The sequence below is a fragment of the Sciurus carolinensis genome, chromosome 10 (assembly GCF_902686445.1).
Source record: "Sciurus carolinensis chromosome 10, mSciCar1.2, whole genome shotgun sequence".
NCBI lineage: Eukaryota > Metazoa > Chordata > Mammalia > Rodentia > Sciuridae > Sciurus > Sciurus carolinensis.
Genome location: NC_062222.1, coordinates 70,167,327 through 70,190,028, shown reverse-complemented (window position 1 = coordinate 70,190,028; position 22,702 = coordinate 70,167,327). Strand labels below are relative to the sequence as shown.

Sequence of the window (22,702 nt, the reverse complement as noted above, 5' to 3'; positions counted from 1 at the left end):
TCAACAAAATGAAGGATAAATATCATATGATCATCTCAGTAGATGCAGAAAAAGCACTTGATAAAATTTAATATCCCTTCATGAGAAAAGCCCTGATCAAATTAGGTTTTGTGGGCTCATACCTTAATATAATAAAGGCTATGTAATGACAAATCCATAGCCATTATCATATTGAAGAGGGAAAAACTGAAAGCATTTCCTCTAAGATTAGGAACACAATAAGTGTGTACACTCTCACCACTTTAATTCAATATAGTACTAGAATAATTAGGCAACAGAAATAAACAAAAGGCATATAAACAGAGAGGAAACAAATTACCCTGTTTGAAGATTGTTATTCTATACATAGAAAAACCTAAAGACTTCACCCAGAGATTATTTGGCTGATAAATGAATTCATTAAAGTAGTAGAATACAAGTCAACATATAAAAAATCAGTAGCTTTGCCAGGCGTGGTGGCACACGCCTGTAATCCCAGAGGCTGGGAAGGCTGAGACAGGAGGATGGTAGTTCAAAGCCAGCCGAGGCAACAGTAAGCCTAAGCAACACAGTGAGAACCTGTCTCTAAATAGAAAATACAAAATAGGGTTGGAGATATGGCAAAGTAGTCAAGTGCCCCTGAGTTCATCCCTGGTACCAAAGTTAAAAAAAAAAAAAAAAAAGAAAAGAAAAGAAAAAAGAAATAGGCCATATGATCAAAAGCATTATACAGATTTAGTGCAATTCCTATTAAAATCTCAATGACATTCTTCATAGAAATAGAAAAAGCAATCATGAAATTCATTTGGAAAAATATAGACCCAAAATAGCCAAAGCAATCCTTAGCAAGAAAAATGAAGCAGGAGGTATCACAATACCAGACCTTAAGTTATACTACAGAGCCATAGTAACAAAAACAGCATGGTATTGGCACCAAAACAGATAAGTAGACCAATGGCACAGAATAGAAGACATAGAGCTAAACCCACATAAATACAATTATCTCATACTAGACAAAGGTGCCAAAAACGTACATTTTAGAAAAAATCATCTCTTCAACAAATGATGCTGGAAAAACTGAAAATTCATACATAGCAAAAGGAAATTAAATCACTCTCTCTCACCTGCAGGAAAACCAACTCAAAGTAGATCAAAGACGTAGGCACTAGAACAGAGACCCTGAACCTAATAGAAGAAAAAGTAGGTCTAAATTTCCACCATATCAGCTTAGGAACTGACTTCCTTAACAAGACTCCTAAAATGCAAGAAGTAAAATAAAGAATCAATAAATAGGATGGAATGAAACTAAAAAAAACTTCTAAGCAAAGGAAACAATCAATAATGTAAAGAGAGAGCCTACAGAATTGGAAAAAAAAAAATCTTTACTACATGCACCTCAGAGCACTAATCTCCAGAATTTATAAAGAACTCAAAAAAATTAACACCAAAAAAAAACCCAAAAAACACAATTAATAAATGAGCAAAGCAAATGAACAAACAGAAGAAGAAATACAATCATCCACAAATAAGTGAAAAAATGTTCAACATCTCTAACAGAGAAATGCAAATCAAAACTACACTGAGATTCCATCTCACTCCAATCAGAATGGCAATCATTAAGAATACAAATAACATTTTTTGGGATTGGCTTATTTCACTTAGCATGATGTATGATTACACAAATGGTATGAATCTACATCGTGTACAACAAAATGATGTACCCCATTTGTGTACAATGAATCAAAATGCAGTCTGTAAAATATTAAAAAAATAAATAAATAATTAAATTAGAAAAAAAGAATACAAGTAACGTGAGAGAAGAATGGAGGAACTTTAGATTATGTAGAAGGAAATGAGGGAGTGGGATATGAACAATGTTGAAATGAGACAGACATCATTACCCTATGTACATGTGTGATTACATGAATGGTATGAATCTACATCAGGTACAACCAAAGAAATGAAAAGATGTACCCCATTTGTGTACAATGAATCAAAATTCAGTCTGTAAAAATAAAAAATAAATAATTTTTTAAAAAAGAATACAAGTAATAAATGCTGGTGAGGATGTAGGGGAAAAGGCATACTTATATATTGTTAGTGGGACTGCAAATTGCTGTAACCACTATGGAAAGCAGTATGGACATTCCTTAGAAAACTTGGAATGGAACTACCATTTGACCCAGCTGTCCCACTCCTCAGTTTATACCCAAAGGACTTAAAATCAGCATACTTCAGTGATGCAGTCACATCAATGTTTATAACAGCTCAATTTACAATAGCTAAACTATGGAACTAACCTAGGTATCTTTCAGTAGATAAATGGGTAAAGAATATGTGGTATATATACACAATGTAATATTACTCAGCCCTAAAGAAGAATGAAATAGAATTTGCCAGTAAACGGATAGAACTGGAGAATATTATGCTAAGTGAAATAACCCAATCCCAAAGAACCAAAGGTTGAATGTTTTCTCTGATATGCAGATACTAATTAACAATATGGGAGGAGGTTAAGAATAGAAGTATTTTGGACTAGACAGAGGAGAGTGAAGGGAGGGAAGAGGCATGAGAGTAGGTATGATAGTAGAATGAATCAGACATTATTACCCTATGTACTTATATAATTACATGACTTGTTTAACTCTACATCATGTACAATCAGACGAATGAGAAGTTATACTCCATTTATGCATGATGTGTCAAAATGCATTCTACAGTCATGTATAACTAATTAGAACAAATGAAAAATATTTTTTTAAAAAAAATTTGTGTATGATTACATGTATGATTACACAAATGGTATGATTACACAAATGGTATGAATCTACATCGTGTACAACAAAATGATGTACCCCATTTGTGTACAATGAATCAAAATGATATAACATATTTATATCATTACCAGAATGATATAAATGTTGTAGGCACCAGACATTGAACTGTGAAAGATTAAAAAGTCAAAGGGCAAAGAATATTTTTTAAATGCAAATATTTAAAGGGTAGAGAAAGATGACAAATTGAAGGGAGGGGTGAGGGTAAAGGAAGGGTGGTTGGGTAGGATTGATACACACTGAATGAGTGCATGGAAATGTCACACTGAATTCCATTAATATGTGTAATCAATATGTGTTATTTAAAAATACCAAAAGTATGAAAGTGGCCAGCACATTTGGAAACAATGACTAGTATGCCATTATAAGATATTTGAATTTTATTTTGTAAGCCTTTATCTTCTGTAAACAGTGGATCAAGGGACAAAGAGATGGGGGTAGCATCAGTTAACCATTCAGGAAGGTAGTCCAGATGAGTAAAATGAAGACTGGCCTGGAAATTAGAATGTAGGGATAGAAACAAAAACAATTAGACTCAAACCTAAAAAGAAAGGAGGTAACAATGACTTCTTTATACCTAATTGTGGCAATAGTGATAATCTTGATCTCAAAATAAGAAATATGTAACAAAGAGGAAGTTTGGGTAGAAGATCACACAATCATATTGGGTGTGTTTAATCTGAGTTATCTGTAAACGTTTCTGAAGGAAATAAGAATACATAAGTGCATAAGAAATGAATATAGGGACTAAGAGAAGTAAATTTTAACCAGAATGATATAAATATTGTAGGCACCAGACATTGAACTGTGAAAGATTAAAAAGTCAAAGGGCAAAGAATATTTTTTAAATGCAAATATTTAAAGGGTAGAGAAATATGACAAATTGAAGAGATACAAAATTCTTAGTCATACAGGTAGGAGGAAATCTGCAAACAGCTGGTTTCTACCCAGTCTAACATCACTTATTCTAGATTCCTTCCATTGTTCCAAATCTCTTCCACTTTGATCCAAGCTCTGGCCTAGTCTTGGTATTTGCCTCCATGTCTTGTTTAGATTTAGAATTAGGATTTAGGATTAGCATAGGTTTCTCTGGCTCCAGATTCAAGTATTGCCTTTCACAACTTTGGGTGCTTTTATCCCAAAAGACATACTATAAAGGCTAGTACCCTACAAACCAATCCTTTGGGACTTGGACATGACCTGGGCCCAGCTGAAAACAATGATACCTATCTTGCACTGACTACTAATCACAGTCAGGCACTGTATTAACTAATTTATCTAACTTTAACAACTCTACATACAGGTTTCTTCTAGCCCCAACTGAGATCATACGTAGACAACTTCCTATATGCTGCCTCTCAACATGCTGATGAGTTCATCCAATTCCAAACAAAAGGCAGAGGTTAAAAATCATTGACTTGAAATTCAAAGATAGGCAAAATTCAAGAAAAATTAAATAGTTAACATTTGCAAGCATTACCTAGAAATGGGAAAAGAAGGCAATGGATTAGCCACCCAGGAGGTCGATGATACAACATCTAACTTCAACAGTGGTAATGGTAATAAAATTGGGACAGTTTGTGAAATGAAAACTGAATATATGGAGGTGCTAAATTCAGATTATTCTACCAATTAGTTTGATAACAAAGGAAGAAGATGAAGAGAGGTTGTTCAGGGGCAGACACGTTATAAATACATTTTCTTTTTTAGAAATTGTGAATTTGTCCAGTGGTCTTCTACAGTCAGAAGAGAAAAAGCTACAATTGATAGATTACAAGAACAACTAAGAGGTCCCCGCCACCCCATGGGGAAGAGATTGAATCACAAACACAGGTGGGTAACCAGCCTGAGGGTTCCTTCTCATAAATGAACTCACCAAGCAGGGAAGACTGCAGATGTCAAAAAGGAAGAGGAAGGGTAAATTGAGAGTTCACTTACTTAAGACCATTTGTTTGCTCTGGAAAGTAGGAGCAAGCCCTGTGGCAAAGAAGGGGCTGGTGAAATGGAATTGGGAGCTTGCACTTAATTTGTAGAAGGGTTTAAGAGCCACCCTGGGGAATGAAATAGGAAGCTAAGGAGACAAACAAGGAAAATGGTTGCTGAGCAGGATAAAGAGTCCAGCTGAGGATGAAACTCAGAATCCTATAATGTAGAAAATCAGTGTGATTATAATTCCTCCAGCTGGGTTCAGCCTTCCAGCAGGAGCATAGAAAGCAGCCAACTGAGCTGATCTGGATGAGGGTTTGAAAAACAGCTACAGAGGACAAGGAGATGAGAAAATAGAAAGCATTTGACAATCTCTCTAATCATTCCTCATAGTTCCAAGTTCAGGTAAGAAAAAAAATAATCCAGCAGGGGAGTGACAGGCTCATACAAGGGGGAAATCTTGAAAGACTAATATACATAGTGAGAGGAAGCAGGTGGGAGACAAGGGATGATGTTAATGTGAAAATAATTTAACTTCTTATTTTTCTCTGCTCTTTAATTCTTTCCATCTCCTTATGTGTCTTAAGTGAATGTTTAACATACTAGATCTATTAGATAATCTCTACACTAATTATTTTTCATCATATTTTTTTGCTAGGTATTGAGTTTTCCTCATTAGTCACTTGAAACGAAGTTCATTCATTCGGTATCAGCCACTACCCATGAGGTCCCGGTGTGTGAATTAGTGGTACAGCACTAGCATGTGTGAGGCACTGGGTTCTATTCTCAGCACCACATATAAGAAAATAAATAAAATAAAGGTCCATAAACAACTAAAGAAAAAATTTTTTAAAGAAAATAAAAGGCATCTTTTCTGGGTGAAGGAGGCTATGCACCAAGGTCCATTTCTGGGAAGATGGGGAGAAGGCTAGAGTCTAGTACCCCTAACCTCTCTCATCTATCTGCTCTTTGGCAGGAGACACATTTCCCGACCACAGTCTGCTGTCTTGGATGAACCTAAATAAAATGTTTTAAAAATATGCTTAGGGTGATATCTCCCTGTACTGGGAGTGAAGTCTTGGTTTTATAAATGGACATATTAAAATCTTCTGTGGCAACAGTTTTAAAGATAAGAAGGGAATAAACAAGGAAGAGCATCGCTAAGAGAAACCTGAGGTGCATGCCTTTAACAAAAAGAAACCCCAGGTCAAAGGAAATGGCTAAATTCCCTTTCTGAGGGTGATTTAAAATGCTCCCATGGAATACGGAAGCCTAAAATGCAGTGGTTCAATGCTGGATTCAAAACTTTTGACACATAAAGTGAAAATCACTTGACAGGGTCAAATATTTTACATAAATTTAAATCCCACTGCAGGAGAGAATCTGAATCCAGGAGTAGAAAACAGACAAAGGGAATGATAGGGCTGTCACTCCATCTTCCAAACTAAAAGATATCCTCCTTTGTCCTTGGCTCCCACATTCAAATCTGTGCTAAGCAAGGCAGCTCAGACTCTATAAACAGAATGTGATGCTGTAATAGACCTGAGGCATGACTTGGTACCTTCCCTCTGAGATTTATAAAAAGCTCCTCTAAGTGCTGGTATCTTTAGTTACAATATTTATAACACATATGCTCCTTTCTTAAAAAACAATCCGCCTCATCTACAGATGGGATGAACAGGTCTCTTAGAGAATAATTCCTGGAATCTAAGGAAAACCAATTGTCATCTGTTATTTAGTATAATTTAATTTAACTGATGAAACTGCCACCTTTCTGGGAGGAATTTTGGCTTTTCCAAAATGCATTGGATAGTGCAGATTAAGCCTTTACATATCTCGATTCAGGGTTTTTTTTTTTTTTTTACTATAACCCTGGATATACTTTAATCCTAACAATTAGTTGGGATTTATGTATCAAGCAGAATAGTACAGGAACTATTAACTGATGCTATTTTGGAAATGAAAATATCAATGTCGTAGAAGATAGGTCATAAAAGAAGTAAGAATCAGTATCACTGAAACATTTCATCTTTGAGACTGAAATAGAAACTGAAAAAAATAGCTGAAAGTGTTTACTAATTATTTCTTCTGATAGAAACCTTAGTAGTTATACCAATAAATGATTTAGAGGGAAGCCAGTTATCTGTAAATGAATACTTTTTTATGGAAATTTAAATGACTATTTTTCACCTCTGCTAAGAAAAAATGGGCTACAAATTCTTGCTGTCAGTTTTTACTAAAGGGATTTAAATTAATTACAAATTCACTGAAGAATGACAGAACTCAGAATAAATGTCCATTCCAAAGCCAAATATAATTTTTAACATTATGTACTATCAACCCCACCAGCATCAGTTATCATACTGACATTTATTTACACATAAGAACTCACATACCTTATGGTTAGCACACAAAATATTAATTTTAAGCATGTTTGTGTGAATGCTTTTCTTCCTGAGAGCACATTGCCATTGACTTCTACCCATTATTTTTCAAAGCACTGCATTTCTTTGTGAAGAAAAAAAATGAGAAATGATATTTGCATGTCTTACTCATCAGTTGAGAAATATGAAAATATTTGAAACCTGTGCTAAACAAAGGGGCCAAGAAGAACAGAAAATGTGGAAGAATACAGTAACTTACTCTGTCCTATTCCACTAGTCCACCATTATCTCTTGTAAGTATAAAATCTGTATTTGAAACCCAATGTTCCTTTTTTCAAGAGGGTTATAATTAAGGATCTAAATTGCAAAATAAATGGGAAATAACAGTGATGCTGAATGTGCTGATATTCCAGATGTAGATGAGAGGGTAATCATTTCCACTGGTCAAGGGCTAAATGGAAATGTGTAATTAAAGCTGCATCATTTAGGGTAATGGCTCATTAGAAACTCTTAAGAAGAGAAATGTTCCACAGGAGTTTGAGTGATGTTTCCAGAAACAAAATAAAAAAAAATCATTTGGGGCCCATTGATCAAGTCTCTTTTATTTTATTCAGGAAGTCTGATGCTTTGGAAAACATTCTACATGATTTTACCCGTCTCTGTTATTATACATCAACCTCTTAATCATGAAATACTTCCTTCCAAATTCTGTGCTTAAAGATGGGTCCATGTAGTCATATTATAGTTTTAAAAACTAATATTTAAAGTATGTATTATAAATAAAATTGGAAGCTCAAGGTGAAAATAGAGAAAAAAAGCAGTTTAAATACTTCTTTGCCAGACTAAGTATTAACAAAATTATTTTATTAAATTCCAAGGTTATAATCTAATGATTAAGTAACAGTTACAAATCAGGCATCTTCCCAGGTCACGTATGCTGATCTCGTGCAATTTTCCATTGTTAGAAAAGTGTAACTTAAGGCCACCTTCCTTGAATCTACTAAAAGTCAGGCATTTTTATATGTGTAACTTGTTTTGTCCTCTCTGGAAAGGCGTGTAATATGAGATAATATTGTCTCCATTTTATTGATGAATAACCCAAGGTTCTGAGCACTGAAAGTTAAGTGCTATCATTGATAAAGCATAATGGAAAACTCAATTGTAGGTTTGTAACTAAAATGACCAAAGATGATAATATAAGGTATCTTGAAGTACTATTTTCTATAATATTAAATGAGCAAATAATTTTCCAAATTCTGAGGACTTACTCAATTTTCATTCTACTATTCATCAGAAAGAAATATATATTGAATATATTTCTTTCATATACCCTAACATGACAAAGTTTCAGTCTCCTTTGTTCTGGTATATAATGACAGATATTCACTTACCTTTTCTAGCCATTTTGTAAATGTATGTAATTAGTTCAAGGGTGATTAAATCTGAGTGCAGATAAAGTAGCTCAAATTCATCATCAAGATGGGAAAAGTTGCTGAAAGCATTAGTGAGTCAATAATGACTTTTTTAAATAAAAATGATCAGATTAAAATGAAAGGAGTTTCAATAAAACACGTTTTTCAAAGCATATGGAGGCTATCACTGCTTGATTCCACAGTGATTGTTCCACAAATATAATTGTAGCATATTTGAGCATTTGAATGAACTCAGAGATTTTTTCGTTTGTGTTTGGACAAGTGTTCTATCCTACCCATAATAATTCTGCCTACTAGTATTAGTACTGCATAGAAGTGTAGAGGTAAAGGAGAAAACTGCTCCACAATTGAAAAACTTAAAATAAAACAAACTACAAAGCACCTCTCCTTTCTACATCCTTAGCAGAAGAGCATCTGGGAAGAAGTTTTGATTCTGATATCACATTACTAATAGCCTTAAAGAAACTTACTGCTGAGGGATGTGTTAACCATTTCTCCCCCAAGTCTCTTACATATTAGATGTATGGTAACCAATTTGGAATTGTAAGAGATGCAGCGATGAAATTAGCAGACTGTGCCTACTGATTCCAACAACAGTTGTCATAGTTATGAAGATCATAGTCAGAAATTTGTAATTAGATGTCTTGATTGCTATCCTTTGTAGGACACCTTTTAATGCTCCTCCTGACTTTGTTTTTTGGATCTTACCTATTAAATTACTAATAATGTCAACAGCATCATTTAGAGAGTCCACTGTCAAGTGATGGTCCATATAGGATATAAACCTCTGGAACAACAACAGACAGATCCCTTCTCCAGTAGACTGGACCAGCTAGGGAGAGAATTTCTTGAATCCCAACAAGTCAGGAATAACCACCTACTGTCAACTTCGAAGCAGATATGGAAGAAGAGGACCTCCAGCTGCTTCTCTAAAAGGAATTTTGGGATCATGTCTCTTAGGGAAAGAATTAGGTAGGAAATGGTATCAGGGGAAGGGCTAGAACCCCTCAGCCCCACCTAACATCTTCCTATGGGGGGACACTGGGTCATCTTGAAGTTAAAGGGAAGAAGCTAGACAACTACAAGAGAATTCAAGAACCTGAAGGGAAAGTCTCTGAAATTGGGCATGCACAATGGCCTGAGGGACTGACCTCAAGTTTAATTGTTGCTAGTTAACATATTATTAGCATTGCAGTTTGCTAACCCTCTCTGCATTTTTTGGCAGTGAGGGGACTTAGGCTTGGGCAGTAGAGAAGAAATTAGGTCAAATTGAACTGTCAGTCAAGAGGCCGATCAATCCCAGATCCACCCAAAGGCTAAGAGGGAGAACTAGCACAGCCCAATAAAAGCAAGCTACACCATGTAGATGGGCCCTTGAGTTACTTCACAACTTGGCCCACTCTGTTCTACCTAGGTGAACTTGCACTTTCAATAAACCTTTACTTTGCTTGCCAACCTCTTGTGTCTCACTCAATTCTTTGTTGGGGATGCCAAGAACCCGGACCCAGGACCCCTTGGGGACCCTTGCCAATAACATCATCACATCTTTCACATCTGGGTTTTTTTTTTTTTTTTTTTTTCATCACTTTAAATCCTATTTTGGGGGTAAGTAAGATTTAACCACTTGTATTTTTGTAAACACATATACCAAGATAATATATAGTATCAGACTCTGGGCCAGTGAAGGATCCACTAGATAAAATGCTGTAAAATAAAAAAGTGATAGTGTGATTTCCTGAATGTTTTTGAGTCTTTTCTCCCTAAGGCAAGGGCCATAAAGAGACAGACACATATTTTTAAGCCAAAAGAACAGGAATTTGAAATTCTCTTCTGCTCTCTCACCCATAGGTTGAGTAAGCTGCTAGAATATTGCTACCAAGTCACTAAAGTCACTAGCATCCACTTATCAAAAGGTAGCGATGAGATAAGTCATAAGCTCTTTTTCAAATATGAATATGCAAACAGCTTAGGTTTTGCTGAACATGCCTAGCAATTTAAATCTTAGATTGCTTATCTGCATAGGGTTTCCTTACTGCAGACCACTAATTGAAGGACATCTACTAGAAAAGGTTTTTCAGATTTTTGTGGAAAATCAAAAAAGTATATATCAAAATATTACATTTATATATATTTAAAAAATATATATCATGTCTATCCAACTAAACTAACTCTTTGGTTTGGTAAATATATATATACATAAATATATATTTATATATATATAAAATGATAACCATATATTGGCTATCTATGCATGCACATGGATATATATTTCATTGATGGTAAACTAAATCATTAGATTATTTCCACAGCATTTTATATCTATAGTTCTTTCAATTTTGGTTAAATATCATCTGCTTAATAATTGGCATTTTAGAAAAATTTAGTTAAAATAACATGATCATCTTATTTCTAAATATCTAATTTTCAAGGTATGATTTTTTTATAATAAGCTACCATAATTCTGTATTTTTTGTCTATATTAAACTTACATCCTTGCTAAAAATATCCTGCTAAACACCATCTCACAAAATTGGATTAGGACCACTTTTAAGCTGATTTTCCACCAAGAAGGAAAAAAATGTAATTTTTTACATTCTGTCATTTAAAACTATACAATCAGCTTTTTCATATAAAAAGCAGACCAGACTTGAAGAGTCTTCTCAACTAAACTTAGCTGTTGACTTTTGTCATCACTTTTGCTGTCAGTTTGAATCATCTTTGGAGAAAGAAGTTAGAAAACAGAAAGTGTTCCTTGGCTTGGCAGAGAACAGCAGGATGGAAGTGCAAGCAGTCAATGAAATCCTCACTGTTGATTTCTTCCTATGATTGTTTTTGTTTTTGTTTTTGTTTTTTTTGGTGTAGGGCTGGAAGTAGGGGAAAACACTAAATGTGACACTCTCCTGATGATTGTAAAAGTGTTCTGAAATGATTTGTTCTACTGGCTCCTGAACGGTTGTTAAAAACTCATCTTACATACAATTCTCTACTTAAGAAGTTGTAGTTCTCACACAGTGAAGCAGAATAATTCTCTTTGTTTCTATTCCAATAGATAATCTTTCTTTACCTCAGAGATACAAACAAAAATTTCATTTATTCCAAAAGATTTCATTTTAGCTTATAGTTAATGGTTTCCAATAATGACATCTTTGCACTATCATTCATGGTAAATAAAAAAATAGTAGTAGTCAATTTCATTTGAAGACATTATAGTATTGCCCTTTCCCCTTTGTTAAGTAAGTAATAAAACAGTTAAAAAAGGGAAAAGAAATAAAAAGACCCAGTTACAAGCTAATGATAACTGGAATGGTAGAAATAAGACTCCACTTTAAGCAAGATCAGAAATAAGACTCCACTTTAAGCAAGATCAGAAGTGAGTGATTCTGTGACAGAAGTACGAATATGCCAACATTTATACTTGAGAATCTGTTGAGAATGGTAACAGAGGATAGGAGAGCAGTGACTGAGACTGGGGTTCTCTGATGACCCCATGGCTGTGACATGCCTGGTGCTTGGGAATGTTTCTGTACAAGGAAGGACAAAGGATGCTTAGCTGCTGTGGCAATATCCTGCATGAGGAGGCTCTGTGCAAGAGTCCTATCAGTTCTGACCTATATCTCAAGCACACAGCTCCTGGGAAGGAAGGAATTCTTATGTTAGACAACCACAATGTTTTACCAGCTCTGCTTCTCTGGTTCCTGTCCACTTTACAGTAACTTTAAACAATGGACTTTCTTGAAAGCTACACAAAGCTCCTAACATTGCACTTTGCAACTGTGGATTGCAACAGTGAAAAAGCTACATAGATGTCCTAGTTTCTGTAACTTTCCTGAATACAAAGAATAATGGTTGCATAGTCTTTCACCTAATAACGAGTCATATATAAATAAATATTGCTGACATAACTCTTTAGACCTGCATTTCCATCAGAGAGCAGAGCTCCACCTGATCCCAGCTTAATCTTCAAGATCTGTGTCTGTGAATCTTTATTTTCCAATCCCCCTTCACCCCTTGCCAAAGCTGAGAGTTTGGTCCCACTGGTCGCGACAAGATTCAGAATCTTTCTTGCATGGGTGCATGCACACACACACACAATTTTATAGTAACACTTGCAAAAACAATTTTTTGATGACATCTCTTTTGCAACTGGTTGCTCCATGTTTTATTCCTGGTTCAAATAAAATTCAATTAAAAAATTAAATAAAATTAATGAATGGTTAGCTTCAGTTTGTCCCCTAGAGAATCCAATAATTTCCCAGCTTCCAATTTCAACCACATTTGAGATTGACTGGTGGTGGCAGTGGGTACAGCTTCTGAGTTGTGCACAGACAGAGGAAAATGCCATGAAAATAATTGCTTGGGGAACCTGAGGAATATAGAGAGAGATCGATCTTAACAGGAGATGGTAGGGGAAGTTGTTGAGTAAAGCATGCCCCAAATTGCTGGGCTCAGAGGTGGAAATTTAGGTTATGAGGTGAACCAGGGTCAACACAGCAGGAATCATTTTTAAGTAACTATGGGGAAGCAAGCAAAGAAGGTAGATCAGGAACTCATAAAGGAAGTTGCCAACCTGACTCAGTAGTCATGTACTGTGGGGGCCAGAGCATGCTGGACCAGTATGACTGAAACAGAATTGTGCCCAGGTGAACCAGACTTGGGATACCAAGGAAGCAGAGATACCCTTGCTGCTCAAATCCCTTGTGAGCTATTGGGACAATGTCAGTAAGCAGCCAGATAGGTTCATCTTCATGTCAGGTTTGATCCTGGGTAATTCGCATCCATAGTGGTGAATGTGAGACCTGTGGAGGTTTAAACTTCTCACTCTAAAATTTGAATTTATAGGAGACGCCTGAGACCCAGACATCCAGCAGAGATCAGCATCTCCCCAACAACAGGGTGTGGATCAAATCTCAAATTCCCACCAACAGATTTCCAAAGGTCAGCCAAGACTAAATCCCAACTACTGGAACCTCCACTTTAGAACTCTATACCAGCCCCACTACAGCAGTATATACCACTTATTAGCATTCACCAGTCTACCCCACCCTATACTATAAGGCAGGAAGCTAAGAATTACTACAACCAGCTTTGGCTCCTAACAACAATGACTGGCAGCTTGGTGAGAAACACAAAGACATTGAAATTAATTATCCTTGACCCCAAGGTTACAGAGTCCATAAATAAATACAAAGGATGAAAATCAATCCTTGCCAAAAGTTTTGACCACCTTAAAGTATGCAAGCCCTTTACTTCTCATTAAGAATTTTTAGGGCTGAGAATGTAGCTCATTGGTAGAGTTCTTGCCTTGCCAACACTAAGGCCCTGGGTTCAATCCCCAGCACCGCAAAAAAAAAAAAAAAAAAAAAAAAAAAAAAATTCTATTAAACAAAAGAATTTTTATATTTCTTAAAAATTTTAAATTAGAATTTTTAAATCAAATTAAAATTTTACTTCTTTCTCTCTGTGTGACTGTGGGGATACATATATATCCCCCACATATAATTTTACTTCACTTTAATTGCTCTCTTCTTCACCTATTTATTATATAGCCTCGGTTTAACTTCAGAGGGGTACAATTTTGCGTGAATTTAGTTATTTTGATCTTACATTTGTTTGTTTGTTCATACCTTGATTTTTCCCCTCTTATTGCCCCTCTTCATTCTCTCCTGCCATTAATAGCTGAATTTTCTTGTTCCCTTTTTCTCTCTTTCATTATTTTATTACCTTTAGTTATTTTTTATTCCTCCTTCTTTATAGTCATCATTGGCTACCTATCTCCTGCTTCTCCTCTGTTTACTTTTTAAATATTTCAAACTTTCTCTTGCTTTCCTACCCTATTTTCTCTTCACTTAAGAAAATACAATTCCACTATGTGATAGAATCATGTAGTCTGTGTAATTCCTATCTCATTCATGTTGTTGTTATTATTAATAGTATGAAATATAATAGACACCTGCTGTTTAATGTCTGTTCTTGTTCATGGTTTTTGTCTTTTCGTTTTTTGGGTGCTGAGGTTAATTGCTAACCTACCGTTCTTATACAGGTGGTAATTAATGCTATACATGTCAAAGTAGATACTAAATAAATATTTTAAGGCTGTACATCTGTTGCTAATATCATTACTATTCCTGGTTTGACCCATCTCTACTAGGGGCTGGAAATTAATTGGGATACTTCAATTTTTGAGAGTAGAGAGTATTGCTGGTAAGCAATATTCACAACTCACCAGAGTAATAGCAAAGCTCCCTCCACACAAAAGCTAGCACCACTTGGTCCTCAAAAATACTTCAACATAAAACCTAAGGAAAGACCAAACCAACAACTGGGACAAAAGTAGGAACAAAAAGAAGAGGACCTCATGTCCTTCTTCTGGACATCTTTTCATACATAGAAACAGAGAAGTCCCTAGAATAAAAATATAACTACACTCAAATGAACAATCATATAAAAGAAGAAAGGTAATTAATCTGAACTGATGCACAAGTCAAGACCCCTGAAGATGTAAGGAAACAGGCAGACAAATCTCTCCTCAAAATTTATAATCCCCCAACAAAGAAACCCACAGATACAGAACTGGATGAAATTCCAGAGATGAACTATGAAAAACTGATTATCAATGAACTCAACAAAGATCTTAGGAAAAAGAAGAACTAGACAGTTAAAAAAAAAAATCCCAAATATATGAAACTCATTAGAAGGCTAACTAACTAAATGAAAATCCAGACAGAATTAAATAGAACAAACAAACCAAACTGTCAGGAAATAACAAACATCTCTCCATAATAACCCTGAATATAAATGGTCTCAGCTACCCAATTAAAAGACATAGATTGGCTGAATGGATTAATAAACAAGATCCAACTATATGCTGCTTGCAAGAGACTCATCTCATAGGCAAAGACATCCACAGGGTGAAAATAAAAGGGTGGGAAAATAGTCAATATAAATGGAGTCCAAAAACAAGCAGAACGAGCTATTCACATATTTGAAAAAGCATACTTTTTCAAAAAGTATTAATTTTTTAACAAAAAATAATCAGAAGCAACAAAGAAAATCATTACATACTGGTAAAGGAAATTATCCAACAAAAAAAAAAATAATGATAGTAAATATATATGCCTTAAATGTCTGTGCACCTAATTACATAAAAAACTTCTTTGACATTAAATCCCAGATAGATTGAACAATACTTAAATTAATAATGTATCATAGGAGAAATCAAGAAATTCTTAGGAACAAATGAGAACAGAGATCACATATCAAAGTATCTGGAACAATATGAATACAGTTCTAAGAGGAAAATTTATAACATTGAGTTTCTACATTTAAAAAAAATAGCAAGATCTCAAATAAATAAGCTTATGCGCCACCTCAAGACCATAGAAAAATAATGAATTAATGCCCAAATCAGTAGAAGACAGGAAATAATTTAATTCAGAGCCAAAATTAATGACATTGAGAATAAAAGACAGCAGAAAGCATCAATAAAACAAAGAAATGCTCCTCTAAAAAGAAATAAAATTGAGGGGCTGGGGCTGTAACTCAGTGGCAGAGTGCTTGCCTATCATATGTGAGGCACTGGGTTTGATCTTCAGCAGCACCACATAAAAATAAATGAAAACAAAGTAAAAGTTAAAAAGAAAGAAATAAAATTGAATAAATCCTTAACCAAATTAAGCAAAAGAAAGAGAGAGAAGATCCAAATAAACACAGAGGTGAAAATGGAGATATCATCATAGATACTTCTGAAAATTGGAGGATCATTAGAAACTATTTTGAAATTTTATATTATGAAAAAATGGAATACCTAGAAGACATTAAAATTTTCTAGATGAATTTCTATGACCTACCCAAACTGATCCAGGAAGATAAAGAAAACCTAAAAAGGTCAATATCAAGTAGTGAAATCAAAACAGCAATTAAAAGCCATCCAACAAAGAAAATCTCAGGACCAGATGAATTCTCAGCCGAGTTCTACCAGATCTCTAAAGAAGAACTAACATCAGTCTTTCTCAGATCTTTACATGAAACTGAAAGGGAGGAACTACTCCCTCCCAAAATCATATTCTATGATACTAAAACCAAAGATACACCAAGGAAAGAAAACTACAGACCAATATTCCTGATAAACATAGATGCAATATCTTCAAAAAAAATTAGCAAATCACTTTCAAAAACAAATCAAGAAGATAGTACTCTATGGTCAAGGGGTGTCAGTCTGGGGATGCAAGGTTTGTTCAACATATGCAAGTCAATAAGTATAATTCATCACATAAGCAGAATTAAAGACAAGAATTATACGATCATCTTAATAGATGTAGAAAAGGCCTTGGTAAAATAATTCATGTTAAAAACACCGGAGAAACCAGGAATAGAAGGAACATGCCTCAACATTATAAAGGCTACATATAACAAAGTCAACATCATACTGAACAGAGAAAACTGAACATGATTCCTCTAAAATCAGGAATAAGACCAGGATGTCCATTCTCACCATTTCTATTCAATTTAATTGTAACTCTAGCCAGAGCAATCAGGCAAGAGAAAGAAATTAAAGGGATATGGACAGGAAAAGAAGAAATCAAATTATATCTGTTTGCTGATGACATGATCCTATATCTAGAAGACCCAAAAAACTCCACCAGAAGACTTCTAGGACTGACACATGAATTCAGCAAAGTAGCAGGATACAAGACCAACATTCATAAGTCAATAGCTTCCTTATACACCAGTAGTGGTTTTTCAGAAAAATAAATCTAGAAAACTGTTCCATTCACAATATTCTCAATAAAATAAAATAAAATATTTGGAAATTAATCTAACCAAAGCGGTAAAAAAACTCTGCAATGAAAATTATAAAACACTGAAGAAAGAAATTGGAGAACTTAGAAAATGGAAAAACCCCCCATGTTCCTAGATAGGCAGAAATAATATTGTCAAAACAGTCATACTACCAAAAGCACTATGCAGATTCAAAGCAATCCCCATCAACATACCAAAGACATTCATCAGAGAGCTAGAACAAAAGTCCTAAAATTCATTTGGAATAATAAGAAACCCAGAATAGCCATAGCAATACTGAGCAAGAACAGTGATGCGGTAGGCATCACAATACCTGATTTGAAATTATTCTACAGAACTTAGTTTAAACAAACAGCATAGTATTGGTATCAAAACAGACATAAAAAACAATGGAGTAGAACAGAAGACGCAGATACAAGCCCAAATACTTGCAGTCATCTGATACTTGACAAAGATGCCATAAATTCATGTCGAAGAAAAGATAGTGTTTTAAATAAATGGAGCTGAGAAAAAAAATGGATATTCATATGTAGAAGAATGAAACTAGATCCTTATCTCTCACCCTGCACAAAAAAATCAAATCGAGGTAAATCAAAGACATAGGAATTAGATCAGAAACTTTGCAAATGCTTGAAGAAAACATAGGTTCAACACTTCAACATATTGAGACAGGCACCAACTTCCTTAACAAGACCCCTGAAGTTCAAGTAATAAACCAAGAACCAATAAATGGGATCAAAAGTAAAATCTTCACAACAGAAAAGAAAATGATTAAGAGCATGAGGAAAGACCCTATAGAATAGGAGAAAATATTTGGCAGCTACTCCTCTGATAGGAAATTAGAATCCAGAATATATATATATAAAGAACTAAATAAGTATCTCTCTCTCTCTCTCTAACACACACACACACAAACACACACACACACACACACACACACACACAATATCAATGAATAGTCAAAAGAATGAAACAGATTTTTCAAAAGAAGAAACACAAATGACCAACAAATACATAAAAAACATAATCAGGGAAATTTAAATCAAAACTACATTAAATTTCATCTCTCTCCAGTCAGGCAATTAACAAGAACATAAATAATAATAAATGCTGGAAAGGATGTGGGGAAAAAGATACACTCATACATTGTTGATGAGACTGCAAATTAGTATAACCACTCTGGAAATCAGTATGGATATTCCTCAAAAAGTAGAAATGGCACCCCTTGTTATTTATCCAAAAGAAGTAAAATCAGCATACTATAGTGATATAGCTACATCAATGTTTATAGTACAATTCAAAATAGCCAAGTTATGGACCCAGCCAAGATGCCCATCAATAGATGAAAGCATTAATAAAATGTGATATATAGATAGATAGAGATAGAGATAGAGATACACACACACACACATAAAAAGATGGAATTTTACTCAGCCATAGAGTGAAATTATGGCATTTGCCAGTAAATGGATGGAAATGGAGAACATCGTTTTTAAGGGAAATGTGCCAAACTCAGAAAATCAAGGTTCAAATGTTTTTTCTTGTATGCAGAAGCTAGGGCAAAATAAGGGTGGGGGAGGAAGAGACGGGATCAGATATTATAAAGATATAGGGAAGATCAGTGGAGTTTAAGAGGAGATTGAGAGGGAGGGAGAAGGAGGGTTGGAAAAGGAAATTTGAAATGAATTTGAAAACATTATACTTCGTGCATATACAAATATACCACAGTGAATTCCACCATTATGTATGTGTATGTGTGTGTGTAGGGACCAGGGAGAGGGAGAAGAGGAGGGAAAGGGGAATGATGACCAAATCATATTGTTCTTTCATATGCATGTATAAATATGTAACAACAAATCCTAGCATTGTGTATAATTATAATGCACCAATAAAAATATGGGAACAAAAGATCTACAGGAGAAAAAATACCTCATCAGGGAGAAGGGTCCTCTTATTTTGGTGTCTATATACATGATAGAGTTTTTGGAAAGTCAAAGATTCCTTTCTGCCTTTCATCTTGCTCTTTGCCAGCCTGAATATGATTTTTTTTTCCCTGAGACAAAAAAACTAATAATCTCAGGAAACTTAAAGGTAAATATTTTGGAATTCAGGTATTTTTTTACTGACAAATTTGTCCTAAAACTGGCTTAAAAATTCACGGATATTTTAATTATTAACAGATGTCTTCAGTTATTATACCAAAGACCAAGGACTGTTTTCATCCCATAAGAAACAAGAAAGAGAAGCCCCAAATATCCTATAAAACATACTATAAAATTCTTAGTATACAGTTTTCAAATTTTTCTGTGCCATTTTGTTAAATTCTTGAGCAAAATGATGTTTTGGATCTACTTTTGAGTTTTTAAGCATTCTACTAGTTTCACTTCACTGGCAGTCCTTATTTTCCATGGAGATTGTTTTTGAAGGAAAAAGAAAACTATCCCAAGAAGTATTTGGACATCTGCACTAAGAATGTTATTCAGGAAAATTTTCTCATGTTTATATTCTGCAGTTTTCCGTCAAAGAAAGGTAGCTAACAATCATTCTGTTTTCTCCATTCCCTAGTAATTTTAGGAGTTTCGCATCAATTATTTTAATATTAGAATCTTTATAATGTCATGTGTATTAGTGTCACTGCCACAACAAATCTTTACAAACATAAATGATTAAACAACACAAAATTATTGCCCTACATTTCTGAAAGACAGAAGCCCTATATGGGTTTCACTGGCCTAAAATCAGATGCTGGCAAGCTGAATTACCTTCTGCAGATGATAGAGGAGAAACGGTTTCCTTTAATTTGGGTTAGTGGCAGATTTCAATGTCTTGTGGTTGTAGGACTAAGTTCTCCATTTTCTTGCTGATAATCACCTGACAACCATTCCCAGCTTCTATTAGTCAACCATCTTTTTTGGCTCATGTTCCCATTTCCTCCATCCTCAATGCCAGAAACAAGTCAAGTGTGTCTTATGTTCCAAACCTCTTCTCCATCTGTTCCTATTGCATCTCTTTGATCCATTATTCTGCTTTCAGGGATTCATGTGATTATATTGGTCCAACCTGGATGTTCCAGAATCATCTCCCAATTTTAAGGTCCTTAATCTTAATCACATCTGTAAAGCACCTTTTATCATACCAGGTAACATAATCAAGGATTCTGGAGATTAGAGCCTATGCTCTTTGAGGTAATCATTATTTTGCCTATCATGCCATGAAAATATTTTGAACCACAAAGAGGTTACCTTATACCTGAACCATAAGAATAAATAAATAATTCACAAATATTAAAATGTATTTACTTGTTTATCTATTTTAATATCCTTGGCATGAAAGATTTGATCCATTGTTAAAAACACTAAAATATTCTACCTTTCATATTGCAAAATCAACTACTGTTTGATATTGGGAAGACAGGAATTTACTAAGTAAATTTCAACAATAGCCTTGATACATTTGTTAAATGAGATTGAAATTTTAGTGGTCAGATTTAGTAAGTACACTAGCAGAAGTGCATTCATGTCAACCAAGCATCAACACTGAACATAAACCAGTTGTCAAAATGAAGCAAAGCAAATTCAAATAGTTTCATGAAACTTAAAATGCAATTTTGAAAAATATTGAAAATTATCCATTGTTATACTAAAATAACATTGCTAATATTTTAAATGAATGAAATGGAAGCTTAAAATAAAAGTATTTTTAAATGTTTATTTCATCATCATCCTCATCACCCCATCAAACTTTTGTGCTTTTAAATAGAATTAATAATTAACATAGAAGTAATTAATATAACAAATAAATATACTGCATAAATAAACATTATTTATAAATATATAAATATGTAGGGCATATTTTTTCAATTTTATGTATTGGTAGGAACCTTCAAAATGATTAAAAATTATTATGCTAAAAACATTCATCCTAAATGCATTTTGTTACCACATGATATATGTAAACTAAAAGAAATGCATATTGATTAACCTGATATCATTACTTTTACAAGCATTTTGTAATGGCTTAATCAGATCTAAATTTGTCATTACTTTAAGTAGCCCCTCAAAAATGTCATAAAATTAGTAAGGAGCCTAGAATCTTTCCATTTGGAAACGCTAGGCAAATGTTTTTAAAATGCAACTTCTTTTTAGATAGGTAACTAAATTTTAAACATTGAACTTTAAAAGTCACAGGAACATTTGAGGTATCATTTATCCCTCTCATATATATAGGGGGATTTATTTACTGTTATCTTGAGACAGCTCTTCATTTCTTCCTGTGAAACATACAAAGAAAAGTTTCTAAATACATTAGCAACAAGTAGAAACCTCTGGTTCTCTTGATTTCTTTGTGGTGTTGCATAATGGATTTTTTTTCTGGTGATCAGAAAAACATGTCACAATTCAAGTTGTCCAAATTGTTAGCATGTGGGAAATAAGTGACAGATAATACTCTATTATAATAGAAATAATTTTATTTCTATTCAGTGGAATGTATTTTCCCTGTAAAGTCATGTTATTTATTTATTCATGTTTTATTTGTGTGTTGGCATCCAGTAGATGCACACAGTATGTTCCCTTTAAAGGCATAACTTAAATTCATTCCACTTACCAAACTATTCCCTGAGCCCCAGAGCCAATAGGCTTTAAATTCTGGTAGCGCTTGAGAACCGTGAAGGTTGAGTCTCCCACTTCCACACTGTAGAACTGGTTGTCCACTTTGCTTTTGCTCATGTTGTAATGTTTGGCAATATATGACACATCCACTTGTTTATCAAATCCCTGTTTAAAAGAACAACAAACACATAAGAGTAGTGAATGAGTAGAGTCATAAAAGATGCAATAAAAAAGCCTATTTAGGTTTTCTGTTTTTTTGTTTTAATGATTACTAATACTTAGCCACCTGTCATCTAGTTCAGGTAGTTCATATAGAAATAGAAAAAATGTGTATTATCTCATGCAAGACTACCTGGTATAAAAGTGTTTTAAAAACACAAATAACTTTTCAATATCAGAACTGTTTAGGGCTGGAGTTGTAACTCAGTGGTAGAATGCTGGCCTGGCCTGAGTGAGGCGCTGGGTTCAGTCCTCAGCACCACATAAAAATAAATAAAGACATTGTGTCCATATACAACTAAAAAAATTTTTTTAACTATTTAAAGTAGAATATACTGATATTTAATTCACACATTCTTTTCTAAAGTCTTTCATTGAAACTATTTATGAGGCAAACACATATTGAACATATGTTGATCTCTGAGACTATTCTAGATGCTTGAGGATTCAAGTTAATAAGATGGTGATCACTAATTGTCTATTATAGTAGTCATAAGAGGAAGGACAAAAGAATATAT

General features: G+C 34.2%; 1 protein-coding gene across 10 annotated transcripts in view; it reads right to left on the bottom strand.

Annotated features, from left to right (window-relative positions):
* The window catches only part of Mapk10 (mitogen-activated protein kinase 10), a 607,392-nt gene that overhangs the window by 112,974 nt on the left and 471,716 nt on the right, over nt 1-22,702 (bottom strand). For all 10 annotated transcript variants that reach the window (XM_047565880.1, XM_047565878.1, XM_047565879.1 and 7 more), the window contains one exon: nt 21,961-22,130. In XM_047565880.1, coding sequence (XP_047421836.1) covers nt 21,961-22,130 — 170 coding nt within the window. The remainder of the gene's footprint in view (nt 1-21,960; nt 22,131-22,702) is intronic.